The following is a 27,989-nucleotide window of genomic DNA, read 5'->3' on the forward strand; positions in this document are numbered from 1 at the left end:
CACGGAGCAGGGATTAGGGCTGGACAAGCTGGATGAGTTTTAAACAGAGCAAAGCTTTTTAAAACTCACGGGGAAATCTCCTACATCTTCGTAAACATCATTCCCTGCTCCCATTTGCAAGGATTTTTCAAAGCCCCTTTGATCTTCTATTCCTCACAGAGAGGGGGAAGGGAAAAAAATTGCAATTATAGATCCTAAGCTTCTTGGATAAACATTGTTCCAGAAACCTCTTTTTTTTTCCCTTTATGCACAATTTTTGAGTGTCAGGATTCATCAAGACTCCAAGACCAGTGGCTGTGTTTCCAGATTTTTCCAGGAGGATGAGATTACAAAGGAAGGGAAAGGCAAGAGGGAAAACAACCTCCATCCCAACCTGACTTGGGCAGCACTTACAGCAAAGGCAGGGAGGTTCATTCCACAGCTCTGGGCTTCAAAACAGCACTTGTACCCACTATGAAGCAATTTTGTAAAAATTCCTTTTATTTATTCACCTGGTTGGAAGTCACTTTATTTTAAGTCCCTGTGAAAATGCTTCTCCTGGCCCAGGCAGACCTTTCAGAGCAGGTGCCAGGGTGCAGAGGAGATGGAGGAAGTCAGAACTGATGACCAATGGGGTTTTTTCCCCCCATTTTCTCTTCTCAGTGATTCCAGCTTCCATACAGTCACACTGTCATCTTGTAACTTCTTGAATCCGTTTCTTCCCCCCCAAGAGGGAAAATAAAACACCCAATCCTGTGCAGCCTCAGCTGCAGGACAGTTTCCTTAACACCTTACCACACATTCTGGGTTCTTCTTCCTCAAATCTTGAGGATTCTTAACTCAGTTGGGTGGTGCCAGTTCTGTGTGACATCAGGAACACGTGCCCAAATGCTGGCAGAGCTTTAATTGCTTTGGCTGGTTTATTCCATGGAGTGGGAACTGGAAATATCCCTGGTGGCACTGGTTCCATGCCTGCTCATCTTGCACAAAGCTGCTGCACTGACCTTCAGACTTTTTTCCGTGGTCCTTTAAATCCTCGGGTGGCACCTTGTCCAAAACAAATTGTGGATGGGATCCTGGAAAGGGAGACAGGCTTTAATCCATGTGAGGATCCAGCCCTCACAGGCTCACTAGGATGCTTAATGCTCTGCAGGGCATTTTAAGCTCCCAGAGTAGGAAGAGCAAGGTATGGGAGGAGCAGGACATGTAAATCACCAAATAATTTAAAGAATTTGTGAAATACTGGTTGGATTTCCTGTGTACTCTGCACATTCCTGGCCTGGAGGTCTCTTCACAACAAGGTTTATTACCAAATGTAACACCTGGGCAGCTGCAGTGGCTGAGAATGAGGAGCAGGAGAGCAGAGGCAGCATCCTGCAATACCTTGGGAGGAGATCAGCTGGGCAGACAAACACAGCCCTCACAGCCTGCTCCTCCTTACACCTCCTTCTTGCAAAAATGGCTTTGGAAGCACTTTTGGGATTCCTGCAGTGGTTGAGAATGAGGAGCAGGAGAGCAGAAGCAGCACCCTGCAATACTTTGGGAAGAGATCAGCTGGGCAGACAAACACAGCTCCCACAGCATACCCATGTGCTGCTCTTCCTTACACCTCCTTCTTTCAAAAATGGCTTTGGAAGCACACCTGGAATTCCTGCCTGGTTTATCTGCAGCACAGGAGCAGCCCAAGCCATGCTGCAAAGGGCTGATAAGATGGAGTGGTCCCAGCCCCTTTTGCCCTGAGGCCAAAGTACTGACCTGGATTTGTAGAGCCTTTTCTCTGGCAGAGAGGGGCCAGGGCTGGCTGCAGGCTGAGAGATCTCCATGCTCTCCTCAGGCCCTGTTTCCATGGGATTCCCTTGGAATTGCTCTGCCATCTCCACACTCACATCCATGGGCACACTGGTGCCCTGCTCCACGGGAGAGCTCGTGTGCTTGGAGCCACTGCAGAAATAAAAATGTGGAGCTGCCACGTGAGCCCAGAGCCAGGGAAATCAAAGGTACTTCATGAGGAAACAAGTCCATCTGGGATGGATTCCTTCCCAATATCCCTTCTCTCCCTGCCCTCTGGGAATGGGAAGCCATTCCCTGTTTTCCTGGCACCCCATCCCTTGTAAAGGCTCTCTCTCCATGTTTCCTGTAGCTCCCTCAGGCCACAGTGAGGTCACCTCAGGGCTGGACAATCCCAGTTCCCTCACACTTTCCTTGTAGGACAGGAGGAAAGTTCTGCAGTTACCTTTTCACCTTCTTGGGCCTGTCAAACCGAAAGTCAGCAGGATACAGGTGCACGGTCACCAAGTGATCCTTCCTGTCCTTGCTGCTCCTGAACTTCTCCGTGCAGCCTTCCACCAGACACTGGTACTGCAAGGCAGGGAGGAGAAAGGAAAAAAAACACATAACTGGGAAAAAAACAACCACACACCAACCACGAGGCAAGGGCTGGCCATGGCAGCTCACCATGTTTTGCTTCTCAGCCATTATCTGGAAGAGGGAGTCGTGCCACTCCAAGATGTGGATATCCAGGAGATTCCCAGAGGGAAAGGAGCGCTTGCAGAAGGAGCAGACATTCCTGTGCAGGGTGTTGTAGTGGTGCTCGTAGCCCTCCAGCGTGTCAAACACCTGGCTGCACCCAGAGATGTGGCAGCTGAACTCGGACACCCTGCAGGGAAATCAGGATTTAAGCTAAATTAGAGCCCTGCAGGGAAATCAGGGCTTTAAGCTAAATTAGAGCCTTATTTTCAGCTGAAAACATCCCCTCTGGATGACTTTATCAGAGAATCCCAGGATGGCTTGGGTTGGATTGGACCACAAAGCTCATCTGACTCCAGCCCCTTGCCATGGGCAGGGACACCTTCCCTTACTAGGCTCACACCTGCAGCCACAACACTTGTGCCATTTTTTTGTGACTAATTCTTCATATTAAATGCCAGGTGCAATGAACAAAGATCATGATGGCGCCAGCAGATGGAAACTTATTTGCCATTGGAAACTTATTAACCATTATGGCTCCAGGATCATCTAGATCATGCTGCTGTTGAAGAACAAACAAGACATTAATTAATAAATTAGCTATCTAGGCTAAAAGTTGCAGTTGTGGATGACAGCTCAGTCATCCAGCACAGTCCTGCTAGGCCAGTGCTTTTTAAGAGGCATCCAAAGGTGAACCTCACACAACACTCAAAGCACTTCCTGGCTTTTAAATACGACAGCAAGACCAAGATTCTCCCCCAGACTTGGCCTTCCTGCTTGGAAGCAGCCCAGGTGCCAGCTGTGGCTGCCCAGAGAAGCTGTGGCTGCCCAGGGATCCCTGGAAGTGCCAAGGCCAGGCTGGACAGGGCTTGGAGCAGAAGGTGTCTTTAAGGATCCTTCCAACCCAAACCATTCCTTGACGCCATGACGGGCGGACTCAGAGCCCGCCTCACTTACTTGGGCCTCTCGGCCACCTCCTCGAGGCTGGTGAGGACGCCCTGCAGGTAGAGGTGCCTGTGCACGTCCCCATCCTAGGGAGGAGCAGAGAGCGGCGCTGTGCGGGCGGGCAGGGCTCAGGGCACAGCGCGAACCCTCCTGCTCCGCGCCAACAGCGGCCCCCTCACGGCCCCGCCTCACCTCCAACAGCGGGTGCTGCGGGCCGAGCTGGAGGCGGCGGGGGGTGAAGGTGAAAGGCGGCATTGGGCGGGGGGCAGGCGGGGATGAGGGGTCCTGAGGGAGCGGCGGGAGCCCCTCACGGAGGAGGAGGCGGAGGCGCGGCGGCAGCGGCAGCATGGCGGGAAAGGAAGGGGGGGGGATGCCCGCAGTGCGCATGCGCGGGGCCGCGCTGCCAAGGTTACCGCGCCGCCCACTGCGCATGCGCGGGACGCGCTTCCCGGCGCCAGCGGCGGCACTTCCGGGCGGGCAGGTAGGGATGGGATGAAATGAAATGAAATTAAATGAAATGAAATTAAATTAAATTAAATTAATAGATAGTGTGTGATAGGGTAGAGCAGGGTATGGAGGGTGGGATGGGGCGCAGCCGAGGTGCTGTCCGGGCCTGCCGGGTCAGCCCGGTGATGGCGATCCTCCCGCTGGCTGTTCCCGTGTGCGGTTCCCCCGCAGGCCCTCAGCCGAGCCAGCCCAGCTCCTCCTCATTCCCTGACCCACCGACACTTCAGCAGCCCGAGGGAAATCCCTGCAGCCCCAGGTGGTGGGGAAGCCGGGCCTTTAAAGAGATTTGAGCTTAGGCTGCACCAGCCTTTTCTAATGTGAGTTAGTTTTGAGTAGAGAGTTGGACCAAGGCTTGCAGGTGTGAAAAATGCATGTATTTTATGATTGGCTTTTCGCAAATATTAAAATGAATATTATATGTGTTGTGTTAGAAAGTAATGCTGTATTAATTCTCTTAAGTACTGTGTTTAAATATAGTTTTAGTTTATAAAAATGCTAAAATAGAAACAATGCTGTGTAGGATACTTTTTTTAAAGAAAGGACTCACAACGAGGTAGCAGCCACAGGACACTTAAATCTTTCAGAGAGAAAGAATTTATTGCTCCATTATCAGAAGAAACAAACTTCTTCCCGCCTCAAAGGCACTGTCAGGATTCAGAGGAAGAAGCTGACACTGCCCAGCCAGAATCCTGGGTTTGAATGGAATTTATGCATCATGGATGAGGTGTATGAATATGCAACAGGCTGTTGCTTTTAAGGGTTAATCCTCTGTTAACGTGGGTCCTTTTTCGGGCTTGTGCTGCACAGAAAAAGGTACCCGGACATCCAAAACTCTTTGTCTTTATTGTCTCATATTGTCCTAATTCAAATTGTCCAAATTATTATTACTCTAATTGTATTACTAATTTTATAACCATTTTATTACTATCAAACTTTTAAAATTTTCAAAACAAGTCATTGGCGTTTTTCACACAGGGATCCCTTCCAGCCTAAGTGATTCCATGATCTTGGCAAAACAAAAGTGTCTCCTTGTGCTTGATACGTGGATCTGGATTGTATCTGTTTGATACAGTCTGTGCAGGGTGTCACATGAAGCTCCTTATTTATTTCCATGATTCCTGACTCAGGGTCTTGCTTCTGATTTACAGAATCACAGGATGTTCTGAGTTGGAAGGGACCCACAAGGATCATCAAGTCCAGCTCTTAAGTGAATGGCCCATTCCAGGACTGACCTCGCAACCTGGGTGTTTTTAGCACCAGGCTCTGACCTGCTGAGCTCATCTCAGGGTTCTGTGTCAGTATTAAAGTTATTGTTTAAGTACTCTGCAGTGTTTGAGTGAAGTTAGTAAAGTGGGCAGTGGAATAGGAAGATGCCTAAAGTTGGGAAAAGCTGCTTTGTGGTGATTTCAGAAGCAGCAGCTGGGTCAGCCTGTCAGGACACCAAGCAGTGCTTCCAGCATTCCTTCTGAGTGAAAAACCCTCTGCTGGCCAACCCCAACTTAAGATTCTCCCCAGACTTAGAGTTCCTGGCTGGAGTTGTCCCAGCTGCAGCTGTGGCTCCCCTGGATCCCTGGGAGTGTCCAAGGCTGGGTTGGACAGGGCTTGGAGCAGCCTGGGGCAGTGGGAGCTATCCCTGCCCATGGCAGGGGTGGGGAACTGATGCCTTGAGAAGGCTGATCCAGAACAGAGGCCCGACAGAGTTAAAGAATAAAGCAGGGATTTAATAAAAGGTTTCCATGGATCCACCTTGGGCAGCACAAGAGCCCAGCCAGGGCTGCACCCAAGATGAACCAAAATGGGCACAAAATGGACACCTGGTCATGGGGTCTGTCACTGTGATCAGTTCTGCTCCATTTGCAAATTGGAGTTCATTGTCCCATTCCAGCTTTAGCCCATGCAGTCCCATCCTTGTTTTTCTCTCTCCAGCCCACGTTGTTTGTGCTCCTGGGCCTGAGATTTGGATCATTTGTCCTTGGTCCCCAGCTGGAGCAGGAATTGTTTTGTCTCCCTGCTCTGTGCACAGAGCTCACCATCCCTTAATGTGAAGCTCAGAACTACACACTAAAGCAGCACAGAATCTGAAATATAAAAGCTAAACCTGAGGCACCAGAATGAGACAGCCTTTGAGTCCCTTCCAATCCAAACCATCCTCAAACCCTGCTTGGTTTGCTTCCTCCTCCTTTGTCCCGGCCAAACATCTCCGCATTCCAGAAGCATCTCCCTGCTGGGGCTGTTTTCCCTGCTGGGGCTCTTTTCCCTGGCAGGGCTGTTTTCCCTGAGGCAGTGTGATGACCCCTGCTTCCTGTGTCCCCAGGGCTGGTGTCAGGAGCTGGGAGCATGAGCGAGTTCCGCATCCACCACGACGTGAACGAGCTGCTGAGCCTGCTGCGGGTGCACGGCGGCGAGGGCGCCGAGGTCTACATCGAGCTGCTGCAGAAGAACCGCACGCCCTACGTCACCACCAACGTCTCTGCCCACAGTGCCAAGGTCCTGCCACCTTCTGCTGGCAGGAACAGCTCAGCCTCTTGGTGTCCATCCAGGGAAAATGGGAAAAAGTTGGGATGGTCAGAGCCGGGCTGGCGGTTCTGGGAGGGAAAAGGTGGAATGGTTGAGGGAGAGGAGGAATGTTAGGACTGGGGTGTGGGAAAGTTTGAAGAAGGAGGTTGTTTTGTGGGATGTTGGGAGGGAGTTGTTCCCTGAGAAGCTGTGGCTGGCCCTAGATCCTTGGAAATGTCCAAGGTCAGGTTGGACAGGGCTTGGAGCAACCTGGGATAGTAGAAAGTGTCCCTGCCCATGGAACAAAATCACCTTAAAGTTCCCTTCCCATCCAAACCTCCCCTTGATTCCATGATTGTGGTTATTCACATTCTCTGAACAGAGAGAGACACATAATTCTCTCTCCCAGGATTTTTCCTGAGGAAGGCAGTGAGAAGCTCAAAGAAGAGAAAACAATTCTTATTTCTGTTCACCGCTCCTGTTGTTGCACATGTGGAATGTGTTATGGAGATTGTTTATCCAAAGTGGTTTGTTAATTAGACACAGTGAAGGTTGTTTTGATTCCTTGGCCAGTTGGGTCAAAGCTGTGTCCTGATTGTCTCAGTCACAGGTTTTTCTTTAGTTATCTCCTTTAGTGTAGTATCTCTTCAGAATGTCATTTAGTACAGTATTAATGTAATACAGTATAGCTTAATAAACCAATTGTTCAGCCTTCTGAAATCATGGAGTCAGAGCACATTATTCCCTACACTGGGGTTGCTCTTCTACTATGCATGATGAAATGAAAATTGTATAAAATGCAATTCTATGACTAAAGCATGACTTTTTTTCTTCTGAATATCTCCCAAATATTAGAGATTAAAGCCTGGCACTCGTGACCAGACTCATATACTTTTATAGCTATATAACTCATATAGCTTTAATGGCTATAAGACTGCTTTTTGTTTTCATTTTTAAAAGCAATCCACCAATCAAGCTCTAAGTGCTAGGAAGTCTCCAGCTCTGTCTGAAACTTGCCATCTTTGTAGCCTGAGCTGCGTGGTTGCTCTAATTCCATTTCATTTTAATTAGAACTCCATTTAATATTAACCTGCTGTTTTACAGGTGAAAATAGCAGAGTTTTCTCGAACTCCTGAAGATTTTTTAAAGAAGTATGATGAGCTGAAGTCTAAAAACACAAGACATCTGGATTCCTTAGTTTATCTGCTGTCCAAACTCACCGAAGACAAAGAGGTTGGTTCCTCCTTTAGAACTGGATGTTGAGGAGCAGCAACAATGCAATGTTTGATTTATGCTAAAGTTCAGTGAAATCTGTAGAAATCAACAAATGAGCAGTTCTAGCTTTCACTGTGTTATAAAAGCCCTGCTGAGAGTTATGCTCCTCTTGATGTAATCCACCAGGACATGGAAAACTGGGACAGAGAGAGCTCTGTGGTTAGATTCAGTACATGGTCATGTGCTTCTTGCTTTCTGTTGTGCTGCCCTGCATTCACAAAACCTTTTCTTTGTTTGTCTATGTACAGACACTCCACTACCTGCAGCAAAATGCAAAAGAAAGGGCAGAACTGGCAGCAAATGCAGCCACCAGCAGCAGCAGCACGAATTTTTCTCTCCCCTCCTCCACTTCCAAGATGTCTCTGCAGGAGCTGGAGGAGCTGCGCAAGCAGCTGGGCAGTGTCACGGCCAGCTCCAGTGCACAGCAGGTACAAAGCCCTTCCTTCCCAAGCTCTGGGCACAAAATCTTCCCTTCTGGTAGTCAGACAGTATTAAATCTTGGTGCTGTTCCTTGTAAGAGTGGCCTTTTTCTATTCCAGTCAGTTAAGGTTACATTCTTTGAGGTTATTCTAAGGGAAAATTCACAGTTAAATTCTTCCCTGTGAGGGACCTGGTACAGGCTGCCCAGAGCAGCTGTGGGTGTTCCACCCCTGGAAGTGTCCAAGGCCAGGGATTGCAGCAACCTGGCATCATGGAAAAGACAGAAAGGAAGAGGAAAACCAGGCTTAGCAAACAGTTAAACATTTCATTAGCAGCAGTAGGTTGTGAAGTCAGAGTGCAAAAGGGCTGTTTATTACTTAAATCCCAAATTCTGTTTCCTGTCACTATTTGTATAAAAAACTGCACTGGTAGCTTCACCTGCCAAACAAGACAGGGAGGGAAAAAATATGGTGAAAAACTCATGGGTCAAGATAAGGATATTTTGGCTGCAGAAGGTAGAGGGGCAAAAGTGTATGGAGAGTTCTTTTGACAGAGGGAAAAGAGGAAAAGATGCTCAGAGGTCCATAGTGCCTTCTCATGTCTGGTCAGCAAAATCTAACTGGGGACAAGCCTCAGATCACTTCAAGCTCTCAATGGCAAGAGGGCTTGAAGTGATCTGAGGGCACTTGAAGTGATTGAGGGCACTTCAAGCCCTCAATGTCCCATGCTTTGGGTGTCTGGGCTTGAAGAGCTCTACATGAATGTGATGGTGGAGGAGAACTCAAATCCTAAACAAACGATCCAACCCCTCACCCTGTCAGCAGTGGTGAGACCAGCCTTGTCCCACATCCACTGAAATACTGCACAGACACTGGGCTTGACTCATCCAGATCCTTCACAGACAATCTGAGTCAAGTGGGTGATTTAGATCATGAAGGGAAGATGAATTTCCAGTGATATAACTGATCTTAGCAGGATTTATGTGTGAACTTGCTAAAAGAGGAAAGACCTGGAAGTGCTGTTCCCTGGGATGTGCAGTTCACAGCCAGAGGGATTGAAATGCCATCACAAGCCAAGATTTGTGTTTCCCTGCTGCTCCATTTGCAGTCTCTTCAGACTTAAAGAGCTGCAACTGTGTTAAAAGGCCCTGATGGGCTGGTGCCCAGGCCTGTTGGGTCAGTAAGGCCTGGGACAGGAGGACATTCCTTGGAAGTGTTGGGTCTATTCAGCCTGTGACCCAGCCCTTGTGTCTGTGAGGGTCACAGATGGAGCTGGAGGTGTTTCTGGAGCTCAGAGATGAGCCCTTCGTCCCCCTCCACGGATGGTGGCCCTGCCATTGCTCAAGATGACAGCTGCAGCTTCCTAAGCATGACAGTGGCAAGCTGCCACCCTGTGCCAGGGCTGTTCTCAGCCCTGGGAGTTTTCTCCAGGCTGTTGTTGAAGCCTGTAGTGACAGTGACCTGAATTTCGAGTTGCAGAGAGAAGGTGATTCATGCCCCTGAGGCCTGTGCTTTGTCACCAGTGCCACAAGTGCTGTGCCATCTGCCCTAGGATTGCTTGGCACTGACAGAGAGGTGATCATGCAGGGGTTGGAGTTACTGCTTGGACCAGTTTTGCTCCAGGATTCATGGAGGTGGGCAAAGTGTTCCCTTTCAGGTGAATGTGTCCTTTATAGCCAAAATGCTGACTTTTTTTGACCTCTGCCAGTTAACAAAGTCACACTAGAGCTGGTTGAACTGCAACAGAAGTGCCCTTCTTACAGAATAAACATATAGAATAAATATAGTGCCTCTTGTTACAGAATAAAATCAGAGTCATCAAATCCAACCCTGGATTGAATAGCACCATGCCCACTAAACCATGTCCCCAGCTGCCATTTCTGCTCATGTTTTGAACACTTCCAGAGGTGGTGACACCACCATTTCCCTGGGGAGCTTGTTCCAATGATTAACCACTCTCTCAGTGAAGAAAGTTTTCCTGCCTGCCATTTGGGAAGACCCACTGGTGGCTGCCCTTCTCCCAAGCAGAACACATTCACACAGCCAGCTGAGGTTTGCAGTTTAACGTGGGGTTTAGCCATCCTTTGAATTGCTGGCACCTTGCTTGATACTTCCTATTTCTCCACATGAAATTCCCAGTTCTGTTAGGGGAGCAGAGGAAATCGAGGTCCTTTCAGCAGATCACCCACACATGATGTAAATAAGAAAGTAAAATGAGCCTGTGCATGTCCCTTTTCTCACACACACACACACACATCTGTGGAGTTTCAGCAATGGCCTTCACCAGCCCTGGGTTTGTGCACTTGGGGCTACAAATGTTCACGTGGGTTGTGCATCTCACAAGCTTCCCCAGCTGATGATTGATCTTGCACTCCATTTATTTTAGTGTCAGAGCTGGGGGTGGAGAGTCTTTCAGTCTTCAAGAGCTCACTTCCTTCGCCAACTCCCACTCAGAGCAAAAAACTCCATCATTTTCCAGCTCTCTGTGGGTGGATTTGTCTGGGTTGCTTTTGGCATTGAGTTCAGAGGTGTTCAGTGCCCCTGGAACAGGATGCTGGTGCTTCTGGAAGGAGTTTGCTGCTTTCATGTGGTGCTCTCTCCAAACCAGCAACCACTGCCTGCTGCTTGTGCATGTCCCCATTCTGCTTCCCTGGGTGTGCCCCAGCACCCAAGCCAGTGAGGACAGATGCAGAAAGACATTATTTGATGTACCCCCACATAAAAAGGTTAAATATATTAAAAAATAAGCATTTTTTTTCTAGCAATGGGGCAAATAGACTAGGTGGCACAAATTTATTAAAAAATAAGCCTTTTCTTTTTTAGCAATGGGGCAAATAGACTAGGTGGCACTGGGAAATTAAAACCTACACAATGCTACTGAAATACCAGCTACTCTGCTTTCTGTTCTCGAGTCCATCAATTGGCTTGCAGTCAATTTCTCCTTGAAATTAAATATTTCTTGGACTTCTGAAAGTCTCCTGGTTTTTTCCTTTCTTCCCCTCTCTCTCTTTCTCCAACAGCCTCTCGAGCTTACACGAAAAATCCTCCGGGATAAGCAGAACAAGAAGAATTCTGGTCAGCCCATTCCAGTATTTCCATCCTGGGTGTATGAGAGACCTGCACTTATTGGGGATTTCTTAATTGGCACCAGCCTAAGCACTGACACAACAGTACCAATAGGTATGTGAAACACAGGGAAAATTGCATTCATTTGTAGTGTTTTGTTCTCATTCAGAAATGCTGTTCTGATGTTCACACTCAGCAAAACTTGGCTCTTGCACTTCTTTTCTTTGGGCTGTTTTCTGGGTATTGGAATATTTTGGTGGCAGGGAGGTTGGGGAAGTTGTTGGTGTGGGAAGTAACTGGGCACTTTTGGGTGGGAGGATCAGCAGCAGGAGCTGTGGCTGCTGTTCTCTTGGCCACAGGTGCTGGATGTCTGATCCTGCCTGCTGGATTTGGGTAACAATGAGCAAAGCATTCTATTCTCCAGGAAAGCAAAGTACAAGGCTGAAAGAGGTGGATGATGGCACATTGTGTCCCTTTTTTTGTCTCCTCTTTGGGAACAGGCACTTTGCCACTGGCCTCCCAGGAATCCATGATTGTGGAGGACTTGCTGTACGTGCTGATTGGTGTGGATGGAAGGTACATCACAGCACAGGCCCTGGTGGGCAGGCAGAACAGAGCCTTCTCACTTGATCCAAACCTGGATTTGTCCATCAAGGAGTTGGTGACCAGGATTCTTCCTGTGGCTGCCAGTTACTCTGCTGTCACCAGGTACTGAGCTGGGTTTTGTCAGGGAAGGAGGCTCTCCTGTGAGAATGGAGAATCTGCCATTGTGTAGGTGTTAACTTCCATGCTTAATTTCAGCTACAGGGGTATAAAATAAGTGACAATTTATTTGGGTCAGTTTTAGCTTTGCTGGGTTTTTCTTCTGTGCTGCCAGTTCACTTTTTCATTCACACAGCTTTGTTCTTTCCAGTCTTGGCTTTTGTAGCTTTGGGTAAAATGCAATTAGGATATATCTACCTTCTCTTCCCACTGTGCTATGATTTTCTCTATATTTCCTGCTTTTTGCTCCTCTCTGGGCATGCAGGACTGAGAGAACCTTTGTGTGCTGGTTCCACTTTCTACACAGTGCTTTTATAAATGGTTCTAATTCCCTTGTGGCTGGAGAGGAAACATCCTCCCACAGCTTTCCCTTCTAGGAAGTGTGAGATGGGAAATAAGGGAAGGGACTGGTGTGCTTCCCAGCATGGGATCTACTGGTGTGCCTGCACAGTGTCCTGAAGGCAGAACTTCCTGAAAATCACACAAATTGCATTGCCTGACAGAGTTTTCATTTTATTTTTTACAGGTTTATAGAGGAGAAGTCCTCCTTTGAGTATGGACAGGTAAATCATGCTCTGGCTGCAGCCATGAGGACTCTAATCAAGGAATACATGATATTAATTACCCAGCTGGAGCATCTTCAGAGGCAGGGCCTTCTGTCACTGCAGAAGCTGTGGTTTTACATCCAGCCCACAATGAGGACCCTGGAGATTCTGGCTTCACTGGGTAAATTTCCAAAATACAATCCTTACAAGCTGTGAGAGCTGCAGGGTAGCCAAGCAGGCAGGGCATGTCCCATTTGGATTTCCTGTTTTATTAAAGAAGAAAGCCCAGGGGAATTGTACTTGTGAGGGCACTGCACTTCTTCTGGAGAAGAACACTCAGGTTCTAGGGGTGAATGTGCCTTTGGAGCTGTCAGGAGGCACCTCAGTGCCCTTTGCCTACACAGCCCTTGCCCTTCCCATCAGCTGTATCCAGCACTGCTGCCTCTCCTCAGCTCCTTTCCAGGCTCCTCTCCAGCTCTGTGTGGGTACAATCCCTGGAAGTTCCTAGTCCAGCCCCTTGCTTACAGCTACACAGGCAGCTCAGGGGGCCATGTCCAATCTGGGGACCATTTTGGGTTTTATTTCAGGACTTTTCAGCTTGTAAGTGTCTTATATTGTTGGTTTGTTGTTTTTTTTTTTAATTCCAGCTACTTCTGTGGATAAGGGTGAGTGTATGGGAGGATCAACCCTGAGCTTGCTCCATGACAAGACTTTCAATTACACAGGGGACAGCCAGGCCCAGGAGCTGTGCCTGTATTTAACCAAGGCAGCCAGCGTGCCTTACTTTGAAATCCTGGAAAAGTGGATATATAGAGGCATCATTAATGATCCATACAGGTAAAGAACAGCAAAAAGTGAAATGAAATGCAAAACTTCAGAAATACTGACCTGTTTTGTCAAGTCTGTGTCGCCTGGGGGCCTGAAACAACCCTCTTGGAAGTTTTTTGGCTTTTGTAGAGTCATTTAAAGCATTTTGCTGTATTTGATAGTTTATGCAGCATTTCTCTTTCCCACATTTTCAGAATCCTAAGGTGAGGGCAAAGCTGAAGGTAAAATATCTGAACTTAATGCCTTTGTGCTGGTGACAAAGGTGTTTCCTCACCCCTGCACTGACAAACAGATAATGTTTAGCCTTGGTTTATGAACCTGTAAAATTCTGTTTCTCATTGCAGATCATCAGAGACACTGCATAGTGCTTTTCCTTTTGCTTCACAAACAGACAGATTTCAGTTCTTGATTGGATGTGTCCTCATGAGACCTTATTTCTGATAGATCACATTACCAGTTTGCAGGTCAAAACCAGTAATCCTCATTGTGCCACTTCCTGCCCCTAAACATCTGCTTTAACTGTTCAGTGAGTTCATGGTGGAGGAGCACGAGCTGCAGAAGGAGAAGATTCAGGAGGACTATAATGACAAGTACTGGGATCAGAGATACACTGTTGTCCAGCAGCAGATCCCCTCCTTCCTGCAGAAAATGGCTGACAAAATCCTAAGCACAGGTGGGTGCTTCTGCTGTGACAGGAGCCTTGAGACAAGCTGCTCTTGTGTGAAGAGAAGGGAAATGTCACCATGCCTTGCCACTTTATGGGGTTGTCCAGCTGAATTGAGAGCAATAGAAGAGTCAGATTTAAAAAGAACCCCAAACCCTATAAATGAAACAACACAGCAGCAAGGGGAGATGTCTGTCTCACTGCTGTTTTGTGGGTGGATTTTCTAGCTGGATGGAGCTGGGCAGCTGAGGTTTGACTATCTGAGTGTTAATTTAAGCATTCAACCTCTTATCCTTCTACAAAGCCCTCCAAAATTGACTTCAGAAAAAGAGTTTCAGGCTACCTGCAGAGATGTTTTGTCACCACTGGGAAACAAAATCATTTCTAAATCTCCTTAAATGTGATACCAGGTGCCTGTTTTAAAATTCTGTATCATCTTTTGAAAGGTGCCTAAATCCTTTCCAACTTTCAGCACAACACAGTATAAACATTTCTCAGCACATCTTCCTCTTGAAGGGAGTGGTGTGGAAGTTTCCCTGTTGGCTGTACAGCAGGTATGAATATGGAACATTCTTTCTTTTTCATTTCAGGGAAATATTTAAATGTTGTGAGGGAATGTGGGCGAGATGTCACCTGCCCTGTGGCCAAAGAGGTCATCTACACTTTAAAGGAGAGAGCCTATGTGGAACAAATAGAAAAAGCATATAACTATGCCAGCAAAGTTCTTCTGGACTTCCTGATGGAGGAGAAAGAGCTGGTGGCTCACCTAAGGTTGGATTTATTTTACTGAATGCATGATAAATAGATTGGTTCTGCTAAGGGACATAAATTTTTGAAGTTAGCTCTGTTCTCTTGGGGTATTACCAAAGTGTTCTCTCTATTTCCATTTAGAAAGGTTGACCTAAAAAATAAGAGTTGGGGTTTTTTCCCTGAAGAGGGGGGAAAAAAAAGTCTAAAATGATAGAAATGTTGAGTAGGAAAGATGCTGGGGGGTCTCTGGTCCAACTTCCTTGGAAGGCTGTTGCCAAAACTAGGTCAGGGCTTTGTCTAGCCCAGATCAGGAGTCTGGAGCCACCCTGTGATATGGCTGTGCTCCTATTTTTGTTCCAAAGCCTGCAGTTATCATGTGTGATCTCTTGGCTAATCTTCAGGCTCACCTCAGAACTGCTCCCAAGCTCCATGACCACCACAGGGAACTCTCCCTGGTGCCAGGTGAAAATCAAAGTTTCTGTGTCCTGTTACAGCAAAAGTCTGCTGGATTTTAAAAAATCAGCACAAATGTTTGTTCATTGAGAGGAGTGCAGGATTCTGCTCAGAATTGGCAGCTGCCCCTTGGCTGGAGCAGACCTGGGAGCTGTTCAGGACAGCAGTAGGAGCCTGCACCCAGCACATCCAGGAGTTTTGGGTTTTTTTCATTTTTCTAGACAAAAAAACCAACAGCAGCAGCCCTGATCTGATTGCACAGAAGTGTCCTGACTGAGGAGGTAGGGAGGAGGAGACATCCATAAAGGACTAGTCTCCAAACTGGTTATTTATGGCTGTGTGTGTGCTTTCCAGAAAGAGAAACATTTTGTGATCAAACCCCACAGGCTCATTGAATTGATCGCATTTGTTCCTTTAGGTTTGATATGGATTAACTTTAAGAAAAATCATCAATTGTCCCTTCATTTTCTTGAGCAGATCTATAAAACACTATTTCCTGATGGACCAAGGGGACTTTTTTGTTCACTTCATGGATCTGACAGAGGAGGAACTGAAGAAGCCTGTGGATGACATCATAACAACGAGGCTGGAGGCTCTGCTGGAATTAGCCCTGAGAATGAGCACAGCCAACACTGATCCCTTCAAGGATGATTTAAAGGTGAGAATGGGTGGAAGCAGAAGATAAGCTGACTTTGAGCAGCAGGCCTGGGAGGTCTGTGTGCCTGTGAGAACCTGCTGCTTCCTAGGTTGGTGTGACAGCAGTGACTCTGACCTTGGGCACCTTGTTGCTGTTCCACAGCAGCTCTGGGTGTCCTGTGGCTTCATTTTTTCCCTGCTCTTCCCTTACAGATTGACTTGATGCCCCATGACCTCATCACACAGCTGCTGAGGGTGTTGGCCATAGAAACAAAGCAGGAGAAAGCCATCATCAGTGCAGAGCCCACAGAGCTCACCCTCAGTGGCCTGGAGGCCTTTTCCTTCGACTACATTGTGAAGTGGCCTCTGTCCCTCATCATAAACAGGTAAGGCATCAGTCCACTGAGGGAAAAACAGGCTTGTACTCTCCCAAGAGGCTTTCCATGCAAGAATCAAACATCCCTCAAAGCTGGAGAGCAGAAGAAAACACATTTTCTGGTGTCTCTGGTTGCAAACTCAAGGAATTCAGGCTATTGCTACTCTAACTGGCTATTTTGCATTTAACTGAGTTTTTAGGGTCCAAATGAAATTCTGCAGGAATTTGCTTCTTGTTTCCCTGGAGTAACACTGCTGTGAGCCACAAGCAAATGGGACAAGCAGCATTGAGTGAGCAGAGTGGCAGATTTCAAATTGCTGAATTCCAGCAATTAACTCCTCCCTTAATTTCCCCTCTAAAAATTCCATTGAATTGGTGAGACTTTCCCAACGACGCGACGCTTTTGGAATTTTGTCTCTTCCTTCCCAACAGAGTGTGTTAGCTCTGCTGGTAGCTATGGAAGTGAAAATAGGATTTGGTAAGGTTTCCTGAACTGTATCGACTGGAGCTCTGCAGACACCTACGCCCAAGTGTCTGAGCACAGACCTGAATCCAGTCCCAGAGCTATAAATAAGCAGCCCCATCTGCTTGTGACAGTGCATTGCTGGTGGGGTAATGCTGCCTGGAGCTTGGTTACAGCTTTTCCTCCCCTTTTTGGGAAAATCTGGCTAAATTCTTGGGTGAATTCTAAAATCCTGGTGAATTCTTGGGTGACCATCTTAGCCTTAGCTTGGTGGGTAGAAGAACACAGTGACTGAGCCCTCCCTCCCAGCCCATGTGAGTGACCCCTGCCTGGAACTCGAGGGAATTAAGGAGGCTGGTGCTGTACCCACTGGCAGGAAATATGGAGGAGGGTCTCCTTGGAGAGGAATTCTTTGGGGTGGTTGCAAATGTGGCTCTCTTGCTTCGGTTCAGTGCAGATCTGTGTGTGTCTGAAGGCGTGAGGAACATATTGTGTAAAGTCTCTTTACCTCTGAGCAGCCTCAGCCTTCACAGCTTGGTCTGTCAATCAGAGCAGGACTTCAAAATCTGGATGGGCTTCTCCTTTCTTTCCAGGAAAGCACTGACAAGGTACCAGATGCTTTTCAGACACATGTTCTACTGCAAGCACGTGGAAAGGCAGCTGTGCAATGTTTGGATCAGCAATAAGACAGCCAAGCAATTCTCCTTGCATTCAGCTAAGTGGTACAGCTTTTTTTTGTTGTTGTTTTTTCAGTTTTGGGTCTCCTTCTTGCTAATTAGATACCTCATGATATAGCTCAGACAATACTGAGCTGAAAAAGATCCTTTAAAATGTCTTACAGGCTCAGAAACATCAACTTGTAACATTTTAGGTTTCACTCAGTAGTTTTTTGTAAAGTTGCTTTAATATTTAATATCAAAATGTTAGTTTTACATGGGCACATATTTAAAGCCTGTGCCAGGTTCAAAACTCTGACTCTACTAATTGAAAAATACTCGGAGCTGGTTTGCAGCGACTATAATCCCTCTCACACTGCAGCAAGGCATTTGCTAGGACAGAAATATTTAGCTCTGTGCTTGGCTGTGCAAGGCTGGTGCTAGTTCTCTGTGGCATTTGCTAGCTCTGAGCTGTGTGGGTGTGATTTCTCCCCTAGGTTTGCTGGTGCTTTCACACTGCGGCAGCGGATGCTGAATTTTGTGCAGAATATCCAGTATTACATGATGTTTGAAGTGATGGAGCCAACATGGCACATCCTGGAGAAGAACCTGAAGCTGGTGAGTGAAGTTGGAATGGAAATCTTAACAAATGGAAGGCCTAATTTCAGTAGCTGCAGCTGTCTGTTGATTTTGTTGGAGGCATTTAAATATCTGGGAGCTGCTGTTCCTGCCACATTGCAGAGTGCTGCTGTTCTGCACCACCTTTCTGCTTGATTAGTCATACATCCCTTTCCTGTGCTGCATCCTCCTGTCTCACTCTGCTCCCTGTTATGTAAAGGCAGGTTCTGCTCAACATTCCCATACACAGGAGAAAGGGAGCTGTGCAAAAGGAAGGTGGATGCAGAGTGCAAAGGTCATAAACCAGTCCAGGCATCTCCAGCTGATTCCTTGGCTGAGTTACTGTACTCCTAGAAATAGAGCCTGTGCTTTCCCTGCCATGAAACTGCCAAGGACTGGCATGCAGGGAATGTTTGGTTTAAAAAAGGCCATTATTGTTATTGTTTTTGTTATTATTCCCTCTGGTATTCACCCTGTGATCAAACACTTCTGCCTTGTGCATAGTTTTCCTCTTACACCCTGAAAAACACTCCCCTGAGCTACCAAACCACCCAACACCCCTGCAATCAGCTCTCTTGGCAGCTCTTGTGGATCTTCAGTATCATCTGATCCTGCCTTAGTTCTTCCTGTGCCCTCAAGAGTTTTTTGGGGTCAGCCAGCCAACATTTTGATGCCCTGTCATGTTTTTTTCCCTGGAGAATTCACAGGAGGGAGCAGGTCTAGGATTGTGAGTATCTCTGCACATTCTTGGCAAGAACTTCTGAATGAAAAGGGTTCATATGTCAAGCTCCTGGATAATCTGGGAATTGTACTTATTTCTTAATTTTTTTGCAAGTTTAGGTTTGCAAAATATATCATTCAGTTGACTTTACTTGCATGGAGGCTGTTGTTGAAGTTATCCTGTCCCTCTTTTCTCCTTTAATTTATATTTTAGGGAGGAAAAGGATGATCCTCGCTGGTCTCATGTAGTGCATTTTATTTGTCACACTTCTCTCTTCCTAAAGAGAGGTGCTCTCTTCCTAAAATTGTGGCTGGGATCTTCATCTTCATAACATCACTGTCTTCATCAACACAACTTCCTCATCATCTTCATTAGAAAGCTGCACTTGTCCCTGTTCTGCAGTAGCTTAAAGGGATGTGGTGTGGGTTCCAAAATGCAGAGAATTCTCAGAACTTTGGGCTTCTAAACTAAAGCTTAGAGTTAAACACAAGACTTGATCTGTGACCTTGGAAAAGGCTTCCAAACTTAGGTGCTAGAAGTGAGAATGTGGATTTATGGTTTAAAGCAGAGACATGTTTAGCTAAGAAGAGGAAAGTTTAGAGTTTTAGAGTTTAAGATATAGAAAAAATAAAAGTGGTTACAAGGATAAACAAAAAGTTTAAAATGCAGTGCTGTAGGTTTGTGTGTCATAACATGATTGCCTAAGAAAGCTGTAGCATGAGTCCTTAAGACAAAAAATTTAGGGAGTGGGTCAAAAACATAAATATCCTTGTTAGCAGTGTTTTATTGGTCAATAAATCTTTAAAAGATCTTGTAACTAGGGGTCTTGTAACCTTCTAAACCATACAATAAAGATGTGAGCAAAACTCACACTTCCTACCTATGTAGAAAATAAGAAAAATAAACCACATCATCTGAAAACTCAGAAATTCAAAATTCATTCAAAATTCCTTCCAAAATCCCCAAAGTGTGGGAGGGGTTCCCTGCACTAGTCCTGCTGGAGCAGTGTGGATGCTGTGGTAATTTGAGTCCTGTGGTTCTTTGCTCAGCTTGATTTGTGTTCTGAGCTTCAGCACTGTGCAGAGTGAGAGGGAGTTTCAATCTCTCATTTAAACTCAAGACTGAAACAGCCTGTTGGAGTAGGACTGGATGGACAAAAATCTTACAGAATCCTCCCAACACTGCATGTCCCAGTTCCTTATTAGCTCCTAAAGCATATTTCTGAATAGCCTGTATGTTTTAATGGTAAGTTTACTGACATTTAAGATTTATTATCATTAAGATCTGTTTTTCCCTTTTGCCCTTGTTTTCGCTGACTTTACTCTGAGGTTGTGAAGGTGGGAGTGGCCATGACAAGCAGATTTAAAAACAAACAAAATACGAGTTCATAAAGCAGATAACTCCATCCTTTCCAGGGGAGGGCTTGGGTGATCAAAGCCAGCATGATCTGTGGGCAGTGGTGTGACAGATCAAAGCTATAAAGCCTGTGAGGGGCTGTGGAAGGCAGCAGTGCAGATGCAGTCTCCATCTCTGGGTGTTTCTGGGAGCTGCAGCAGGAGTTCCTCGCTCTGAGAGGTCCCTGGCAGAGGCAGGGTGCTGGGCTGCAGCTTTGGGGCACAGCAGCACAGCAGCCCTGGTGTGGTTTGTCATTGTGGGGCTGTCCTGTCACAGGCATCCAACATTGACGATGTCCTGAGCCACCACACCAGCTTCCTGGACAACTGCCTGAAGGACTGCATGCTCACCAACCCAGAGCTGCTCAAGATCTTCTCCAAGCTGATGTCTGTGTGTGTCATGTTCACCAACTGCATGCAGGTGTGTGCAGCCTCCCCGGGGCACTGCCAGCCCTGGCAGTCCCTCTGCCAGCCCCACCTGGACTTGTCTCTGTTCCTCCTATCAGCAGCTTTAGGGCTTGAGGGCTCACACCTCTCCCAAGTGGTTTCTGTGGCTTCTTACTCCACAAAATCCTCCTTTCTCCATGTTGAGATCAGGTTCATATGGACCAAATTCCCTCTGTTGAGGTGTCAGTTGTAGTGCTCTGTAGAGGTGTCTCTTGAGGGTGAGGTGAGGGGTGCATTGCAGCCAGCCTCAGGGAGCCCACAGCTTTTCTAAACACACTTTCCAGTGGCTGTAGGGAGATCTGTGTGCCAGCATTGATTTGGTTTGAAAGACAGGTGTCTGCTAAGGAAGGCAGGAGCCTCTCTTGAAATGGAAAATGGAAACCCCCTCCCTCTGAATTATTATAATTTTGAAATTAAGGGGCTCTCAGGCAAAGATATGGGAATAGAAATAACAGTTCTTTACTAGGAAAATTAAAATACAAATGCAATAGTGCAAACAAAAAAACCCTGCCAGAGTCAGAACCTGACCTGCCCCCCTGTGGGTCCCATCCCATGGGGGCTCAGCCCTCCTGCAGTGCCAGCTGTGGCTCTGCTGGAGCAGGGATCCTGCACAAGGGGGGAGTTTTCCTCTGCAGCTCCAGGGCTGCTGCAGATGGGCCTGGGCTCCCTCTGGCCATGCAGGGCAGCAGAAGCTGCTCCTCTGGCAATGCCCTGGGCAAAGGCTGCTGGGCTGTCCCAAAGCTCAGATTGGATCCAGGTAGGAATGCTTGGCTCCTCCCCTGGGCGGAGCATCTCCCCATGGGATGCTGGGATTGGATCAGCCATGCAGGGACACTCACTGGCCATGGACAGAGATAATTAATAATTAATGGCCCATGAACAGAAGATAATTAATAATTAATTGCCCATTAACAGAAGAGATCTCCTGGAGGGAAGATTGGTTGTGGAAAAGATAAAGCAAACTGCCCAGTGAACAGAAGAGAACTGCCCCAGCTCTGACAGATAGGAATAGAATCCACACCCCCATTTCCAGCCTCAGACCAGCATGCTGAGTTCAGACTCACAGTTAGTTTATCTGGGCATTGGGGTGGGCACAACTGAGCTTTGTGCTGTGCCACAAAGGAAGAAATAACGAGCTGTAACTGTGTCCCCAACGCTGTCCCCTTGCCAGAGGTTTACCCAGAGCATGAAGCTGGACAATGAGATGGAGAGGCTCACCCTGGAGCATGGCACCATGCTGGGCCCTCCCACCGAGGAGGAGCGTGCTGAGGAGGCTGCCAAGAAGAAGCTGACCAACAAGGTGGGACACTCTGGCCAGGGTGGCCACTTGCAGGTAGCCCTTCCTGGTTTCTGGACCACCTCTGGCCTCAAAACCACAACTTTTGTGGAATTGTGGGCAGTGTGGAGTGCTGCTGGAGTTCTCAAAGTCTGCTTTGAAGACCCTGTCTCCCACAGCAGTCCCTGCACTGGTTTTTGAGTTTCACTTGTGTTTTCAGCTGTGCAGAGCCACATGCAGGCTTTATGAAATGCCAGCACTTCACCATTCCCAGAGTGTGAGCAGGGCTCTTTGCAGTCCATGGCTTTCACACCTGGGGGATCTGTCTTGTCCATATTTCTCTGTCTGGATGCACAGGGGATTGCTCTGTGGCTAGCAGATCCTGCTGTCCCTCTGGAAGCCCCTCTGGCACACATCTGCATCAGCACTGCAGTCACAGAGCTCCAGAGGTCACAGCCTGTCTTAGGCAACACACATTCTCTGCCTGCTGGCTTTTCCTCCTGCTTGAAAATGAGCAATGGCAGCATTTATCTGTGGATAACTCAGCTGGGATCTGCTCTGGGCTTCTCCCAGGCTGGGCACAGCAGGGCTTTTAGCTACCAAGGACTTTGAAAGGTTTATTTCAGAGTGAAGTTTGCTGGCAGTGGTTTTGGGTGGCTTAGGGGATGGAGGGAATAACTGCAGCCCCTTGGCAAGTGCAGATCAGCACACACATGGGGCCACTCTGCCTTTGTCTTGGCAGCTTTTAGCAGAGCATGCTGACAGCCTGCACCTCACATCTGGCTTTGAAGCCACCATCAACAAGTTTGACAGCAATTTCTCCACACATCTGCTGGACCTGCTGGACAAGCTGAGTGTGTACAGCACCAATGACTGCGAGCACAGCATGCTCAACATCATCTACAGGTGAGCCAGGCCTTCTCTGTCTGTGACTTCCCCTCCCCAGGTCCCAGGTTCACCTCAGGAAATGCTCATTATAGCTGAGAAATGTGTTTATTTAGGAGCTCTGAGCTACCTGGGCTAGAGGAAGATGTTCCTGCCCATGGCAGAGGGTTGGAATGAGATGGGCCTTGAGGTGCCTTCCAACCCAGACCATTCTGCTTTGCACTTCAACCCTAGGCTTTGGGAAAACCCCAAAACATTCCTTTGAATTGTGTGGAATTTGGCCATTAATATTGTACATGCAGTGTTAGTTTTCCTGGAGATTGTCTCACTGTGGAGACAGTGAATAAATAATTTCCAAATACAGGGTAAGCATTCCAAGATGAGAAAATCACACAAAGGTTTGATCATAAAGTGTCTATTTTAAGTTCCCATATTGCATTTATTTAAGTAAGCAGCTTCTTGGAAATCAAAATTTCTTCAGAAATACATAAAAGTCAGGTACACAGGATGGGGGGAGAGAGAGAGAGCAGATGGAGGTTTTGCTGCTGGGTGTTGCTTTTTCAAGAAAAAACCCCCCTGGAAGTTCTGTTCCCTGTCCATCTGCACTGGATGTCTTTTATGGGTGGCTGATACCCCCACAGCTCTGCTGAGATGTGCTACACCTGAAAGCAGAGAGAGGGGAAATGTTTCACAAATGTTTGTTAAGGAGATTGTTGTCCCCTCCTGGTGCTGTTTCTGACAGCATCTGTCAGGGCTGTCAGGATTCTTGGTACTTTGCAAACACTTGTTAGGTGAAGTATTCCCCCAGGAGGCTGTGCTTCCACTTGTCCTTCTCTTCTGGAAGCTTCTTGTCCAGGTTTGCACAGCCCCTGACAGTGCCCCAGGGCTGCTCGGTGTTCTGGGCTGTCCTGCTTCCATCCCCTGTCAGGGGAGCAGCTCCCAGCCACCAGAGCTGCCCCTGTGGGTGCTGCTGAGTCCATGAAGTGGGAATGTAGGTGAGGAGCCCTTCTCCACAGCCCTAAGAACTCTGGCTGCCTCCAGCTCTGAAGTGGCCAGAGTCAGAGTTCTTCTCCTCATCTTGGAATTTCTCCAAAAAACTCTTTGTGTGGCTGTGGTGTTGTTCCTTTCAGGACTAACCAGGGCAGCCAAGTCTCTGCAGGACCTTTTGGGAGAGACTGGCGTGGCTTCTCAACATTTTATGTCACCCTTCATCTGCCTGGAGATCCCAGTTCATCATCATCAGGCTGTTGCAGGTTCCAGGCAGGATCCAGCTGTAGGAAAGGCTGGCAGGATTAAGCTGTCCCTGTTCCCTGGCTCCATCACTGCCTTGTGTCACAGGAGCATCCAGCCTGGGGCTAGATTCAGGGATTGGGACCACAGGCAGTGGAATCACCCTGGCAGGAGCATTCACTGCTCCTTAGTGCTCCAGCTCTTCTCCTTTGTCCTTTTTTTAACATTTTTCCCATCTCCAGTACAAGTTTTAACAGGGACTTGTTCATGTTCATGACTTCTCCATCCAGGAGATCTTGATGGCAGCTCACCCCATGATCCCAGGGCACAGGGGACTGGCCAACACAGTGCTGAGGACCAAATTACCAACTCTGCCATGGTGGCAATGTCACCCTGTGCCAGGACAGTGGGACAGGCTGGTGCTGCACCCCACAGCTGGCTGTGTGTCCTGCCCAGGGTGCCACAGCCCCACTGGGGGGGCAGCTGGGGCCAGCAGGTGACTCCTGAGCTGTGAAACCTCTGCAGCTGCTTCTCCCAAACACAGAGAGGTTGGGGTTTTGCAACCAGCACTTCCTGCTTCAGGGGAAAGGAGAAGTGTGATGGTGCAGATGGTGCAGTGCTGCTGTCCATGGTGTGTGCTGTGCACAGTGACCCAGCTGCTCTCAGAGGAGAGTCTGGCTGCTTTGCCCTCCCTTTATTCCCATGGCTCTGTCATTATGCCACCAGGGCTGTCACCACTGTCAAGTCCCCCCCTAGTCTGGACTCTCTGGGACCACTTGAGTCTTCACCAAGACATTGGAGCTACTGGACCTTTCCTGTCAGTCCAGATGTGCCCATTTCCTCAGCAGAAATCCTGGGTGTGAACAGCCCCTGGGACCTTTCCTGTCAGCCCAGATGTGCCCATTTCCTCAGCAGAAATCCTGGGTGTGAACAGCCCATGGGACCTTTCCTGCCAGCCCAGATGTGCCCATTTCCTCAGCAGAAATCCTGGGTGTGAACAGCCCATGGGACCTTTCCTGTCAGCCCAGATGTGCCCATTTCCTCAGCAGAAATCCTGGGTGTGAACAGCCCATGGGACCTTTCCTGCCAGCCCAGATGTGCCCATTTCCTCAGCAGAAATCCTGGGTGTGAACAGCCCATGGGACCTTTCCTGTCAGCCCAGATGTGCCCATTTCCTCAGCAGAAATCCTGGGTGTGAACAGCCCATGGGACCTTTCCTGTCAGCACAGATGTGCCCATTTCCTCAGCAGAAATCCTGGGTGTGAACAGCCCATGGGACCTTTCCTGCCAGCCCAGATGTGCCCATTTCCTCAGCAGAAATCCTGGGTGTGAGCAGCCCATGGGACCTTTCCAATCCCTGCTCAGGGCTGCAGAAAGGGTGGGAGCCCCACAGTGAATGCCCAGAGGTGACATTTAGCTCCCATTCAGGTTGGAGGGATTGTTGGCTCCAGGCCTGGGCTCTATGGCAACAGGAACCTGAGAAGCAGAGTGGAGACAGTTGCCATCTGAAATAACATATTTGAGAGAGTTTATAAGGAAGAGTTTGTAAGACATACCATACTTTTCTTCTAATTTATAACCTTTTTTATGGGACTGCTTTCCAACAGGGATCATCAACATGTCAGATAAATAACAAAATTCACAGTTCTGGTACTTGCTCATCATCATTTACTTGATCCTGGTTAACACTTATTCATTTTGTGGTACTGAGTAACTGAGACATTTTATTTGTGGCATCAAACAACAGGAGATGGAGATGCAGAGGGTTTCCTTCAGAGGTCACAGGTGACAGATCTCTGCTGTGCCCAAGTCCTGCTCAGTGTGTCATAGACTAGAATCAGAAAATCTCCTCAGGTGCAAGGGATCCAACAAGGATCATGCAGACCCCCCAACAATCCCACCCTGGAGCAGTGTCCAAGCTCTCCTGGAGCTCTGGCAGCCTCGGGGCTGTGCCCATTCCCTGGGCAGCCTGGGCAGTGCCCAGCACCCTCTGGGGAAGAACCTTGCCCTGAAATCCAACCCCAACCTCCCCTGGCCCTGATCTCCAACCTAAATCTCCAGCCATTCCCTTGGGAGTGCAGGAACTCTCCAGTCACTCCAACACATCTCAGGAGTGAAAAGGAGTAGAACCACAGAGGAAAGGGCTTTGTCAGCAGGATTAGTTGAGTCCTCATTCTGAGAAGTCTTACACATCAGGGTGGTTATCAGCATCCTTCCCTTACCAGGAGGAAGCTGAGCCCAGAGTAGGTCACCAGGACGTGAAGTGGTGCAAACCCCACCACAAAACAAGAAACTGCCACGTAAGCACATGCTGAGGGAGCACCACACAGATTCTGAAGAAATGGTTATCAGGGATCACTTGAAACTAAAAACAGCTGAAAGGGAAGCCAAGCAAAATCTGCCAGTCACTGAGCTGGGCATGAAGCAGCTTTAGAAATGGAGCAGGTCCTCAGAGCAGCAAGTCCTGGCCTTGTGTTTGAACCAAAACTTGCCCAGTGCTCTCACCTCAGGTTTCCCTGGTTCAACTCCTCGGGGATGAAGGCAATGTAAAGCTTTTCAGCCAGGAGAGAGCAACAGATAAATTCCATCTGTCGAGGCTCTGTTTTCTGCAGGCACCAAAAAATGTCAAGGAACAATTTGTTGCCGTTTGTGTGAGGTTGTTAAGCAACATGAAACTCAAATATTATGCCCATTCAGTTGGTACTGGAGCAGCCTAATTTGAGAAAGGGAGAGAGTAACTTTTGTGTGATTCATGGGCTTGCACTGCCTGCCTGCTCAGTGATCCAGGGCACATGAGCTGCACAGGCTGTGGGTGCTCTGGGATCTGCCATGGGAAGGTGGCAGCAGGCTTGGGGCTGGGTGGCATCACTCTGGATTATCAGGGAGCTGTGGTTGTGCTGGTACCCCTGGTGTTGAGTGCTTTGGAGAGGCTTTTCCAAGTGTCACTTGTGGCTGAGCATCTTCTGGCCAGTTGCTGGTGTTGGTGAGTTGTGGATCTGTGGGAAGCATCCTGGTGTTAGCCAGGGGATGGTGGGGATGGGAACCTCAGCATTTCCTGGTGCTGGGTGCATTTCCTGTGGGAGTTAATGCCAGAGGTCAGTGCTGCTGAACTCCGGGGTTTCAGCAGTGCTGGGGAGGGCTGGGAAGGTGCAGACACTGAGCAACCCTTGTCCACACAAGACACCTCTGTGTGGTCTGCAGAGGAGCTGTGAGCTTTTGGTCCTTCCCAATGTATTTGGGGCAGATTCCTGATGCATTTCCCTGTCAAGGCAAGGCACAGAGCAGGTGTCACCACACCCATGGCACAGCACACACATCCCATGCAGGGACAGGGCTCCCTGTTGTCACCATGATGTTTTCGGAAAAATCTCCTGAGAAGTTGAGAAGCCTCAGAAAAGAAATGTAAACAATAATTATCTGATTGCTTGGAATGTGGTTTGGAGGTTGCTTAACAACAGGTGCATCTTTGATTGATTCCATGTGAATTGTTTTAACTTAATGACCAATCCCAGCCCAGCTGTGTTGGGGACTCTCATCAGTCAGGAGTTTTTATTATGCATTCTTTTCTAGCCTTCTGTCTGGATTCTTTCTCTTTCTTTAGTATAGTTTTAGTAGATAATTTTATTTTAATATAATATAAGATAAGATAAGATAATATTATAAAATAATAAATCAGCCTTCTGAGAGCTTGGAGTCAATTCTCACCTCTCACCTCGTCCTGGGGACCTCGCAACACCACAGTAATTGGTGACAATTGTTACAACCCCACAGCAAGGGGTGAGCAGCAGCACCCTGTGGGTGTCCTGGGGGAGGTTCCTGCTGCCACCTGCCCTGCCCCAGGTGTGTTCTGTCCCTCAGGTTGGATTTCAATGGTTTCTACACGGAGCGCCTGGAGCACATGTCAGCCGAGCGCAGCCGGAGGGCGCCGCCGCTGCTGCCCCGCCTGGCCGTGCCTGCCCAGTGAGCCCCTGCCCACCCTGCCACAAGCCAGCCTTCACTCTGCTGAGTGTTTGTAATGTTTCAGGCTTTTTTTTTTGCTTTCTGGTTTGTTTTTTGGTTTTTTTTTTACTGTGTTGTACAATGATGTGTTTGTGTGTTGTAAAATAAATTAAATAACAACAACAAGAAAAAA

General features: G+C 47.9%; 2 protein-coding genes across 6 annotated transcripts; one reads left to right on the forward strand and one right to left on the reverse strand.

Moving 5' to 3' along the window:
* Positions 1 to 454: 454 nt before the first annotated feature.
* ZNF511 (zinc finger protein 511) lies at positions 455 to 3,752 on the reverse strand. Its single transcript, XM_054637281.2, has 6 exons — positions 3,583 to 3,752; positions 3,403 to 3,476; positions 2,434 to 2,635; positions 2,213 to 2,337; positions 1,735 to 1,920; positions 455 to 1,055 (listed from the first exon to the last, which is right to left on the reverse strand). Exons 1-6 carry the CDS (start codon positions 3,736 to 3,738, stop codon positions 986 to 988), a joined length of 813 nt encoding a protein of 270 aa, XP_054493256.2. The 5' UTR covers positions 3,739 to 3,752; the 3' UTR covers positions 455 to 985.
* Positions 3,611 to 27,988, forward strand: TUBGCP2 (tubulin gamma complex component 2). Of its 5 annotated transcripts, none has more exons than XM_077183451.1 (19): positions 3,811 to 3,871; positions 5,046 to 5,191; positions 6,212 to 6,384; positions 7,498 to 7,626; positions 7,917 to 8,096; positions 11,108 to 11,267; positions 11,654 to 11,861; positions 12,442 to 12,641; positions 13,108 to 13,297; positions 13,816 to 13,961; positions 14,543 to 14,723; positions 15,633 to 15,813; positions 16,005 to 16,177; positions 17,224 to 17,238; positions 17,784 to 17,904; positions 20,297 to 20,440; positions 21,638 to 21,766; positions 22,485 to 22,648; positions 27,716 to 27,987. In XM_077183451.1, exons 3-19 carry the CDS (start codon positions 6,235 to 6,237, stop codon positions 27,819 to 27,821), a joined length of 2,577 nt encoding a protein of 858 aa, XP_077039566.1. In that variant the 5' UTR covers positions 3,811 to 3,871; positions 5,046 to 5,191; positions 6,212 to 6,234; the 3' UTR covers positions 27,822 to 27,987. The 5 variants fall into 5 exon arrangements, with proteins under 5 accessions (XP_077039568.1, XP_077039565.1, XP_077039566.1 ...); XM_054637229.2 differs by having other exon boundaries at positions 17,224 to 17,352; positions 27,716 to 27,986; XM_077183453.1 differs by lacking the exons at positions 3,811 to 3,871; positions 5,046 to 5,191 and adding an exon at positions 3,611 to 3,631 and having other exon boundaries at positions 17,224 to 17,352.
* The last annotated feature ends 1 nt before the right edge of the window (position 27,989 follows it).

Source organism: Agelaius phoeniceus, chromosome 9 (genome assembly GCF_051311805.1).
Source record: "Agelaius phoeniceus isolate bAgePho1 chromosome 9, bAgePho1.hap1, whole genome shotgun sequence".
NCBI classification, from domain to species: Eukaryota; Metazoa; Chordata; class Aves; order Passeriformes; family Icteridae; genus Agelaius; species Agelaius phoeniceus.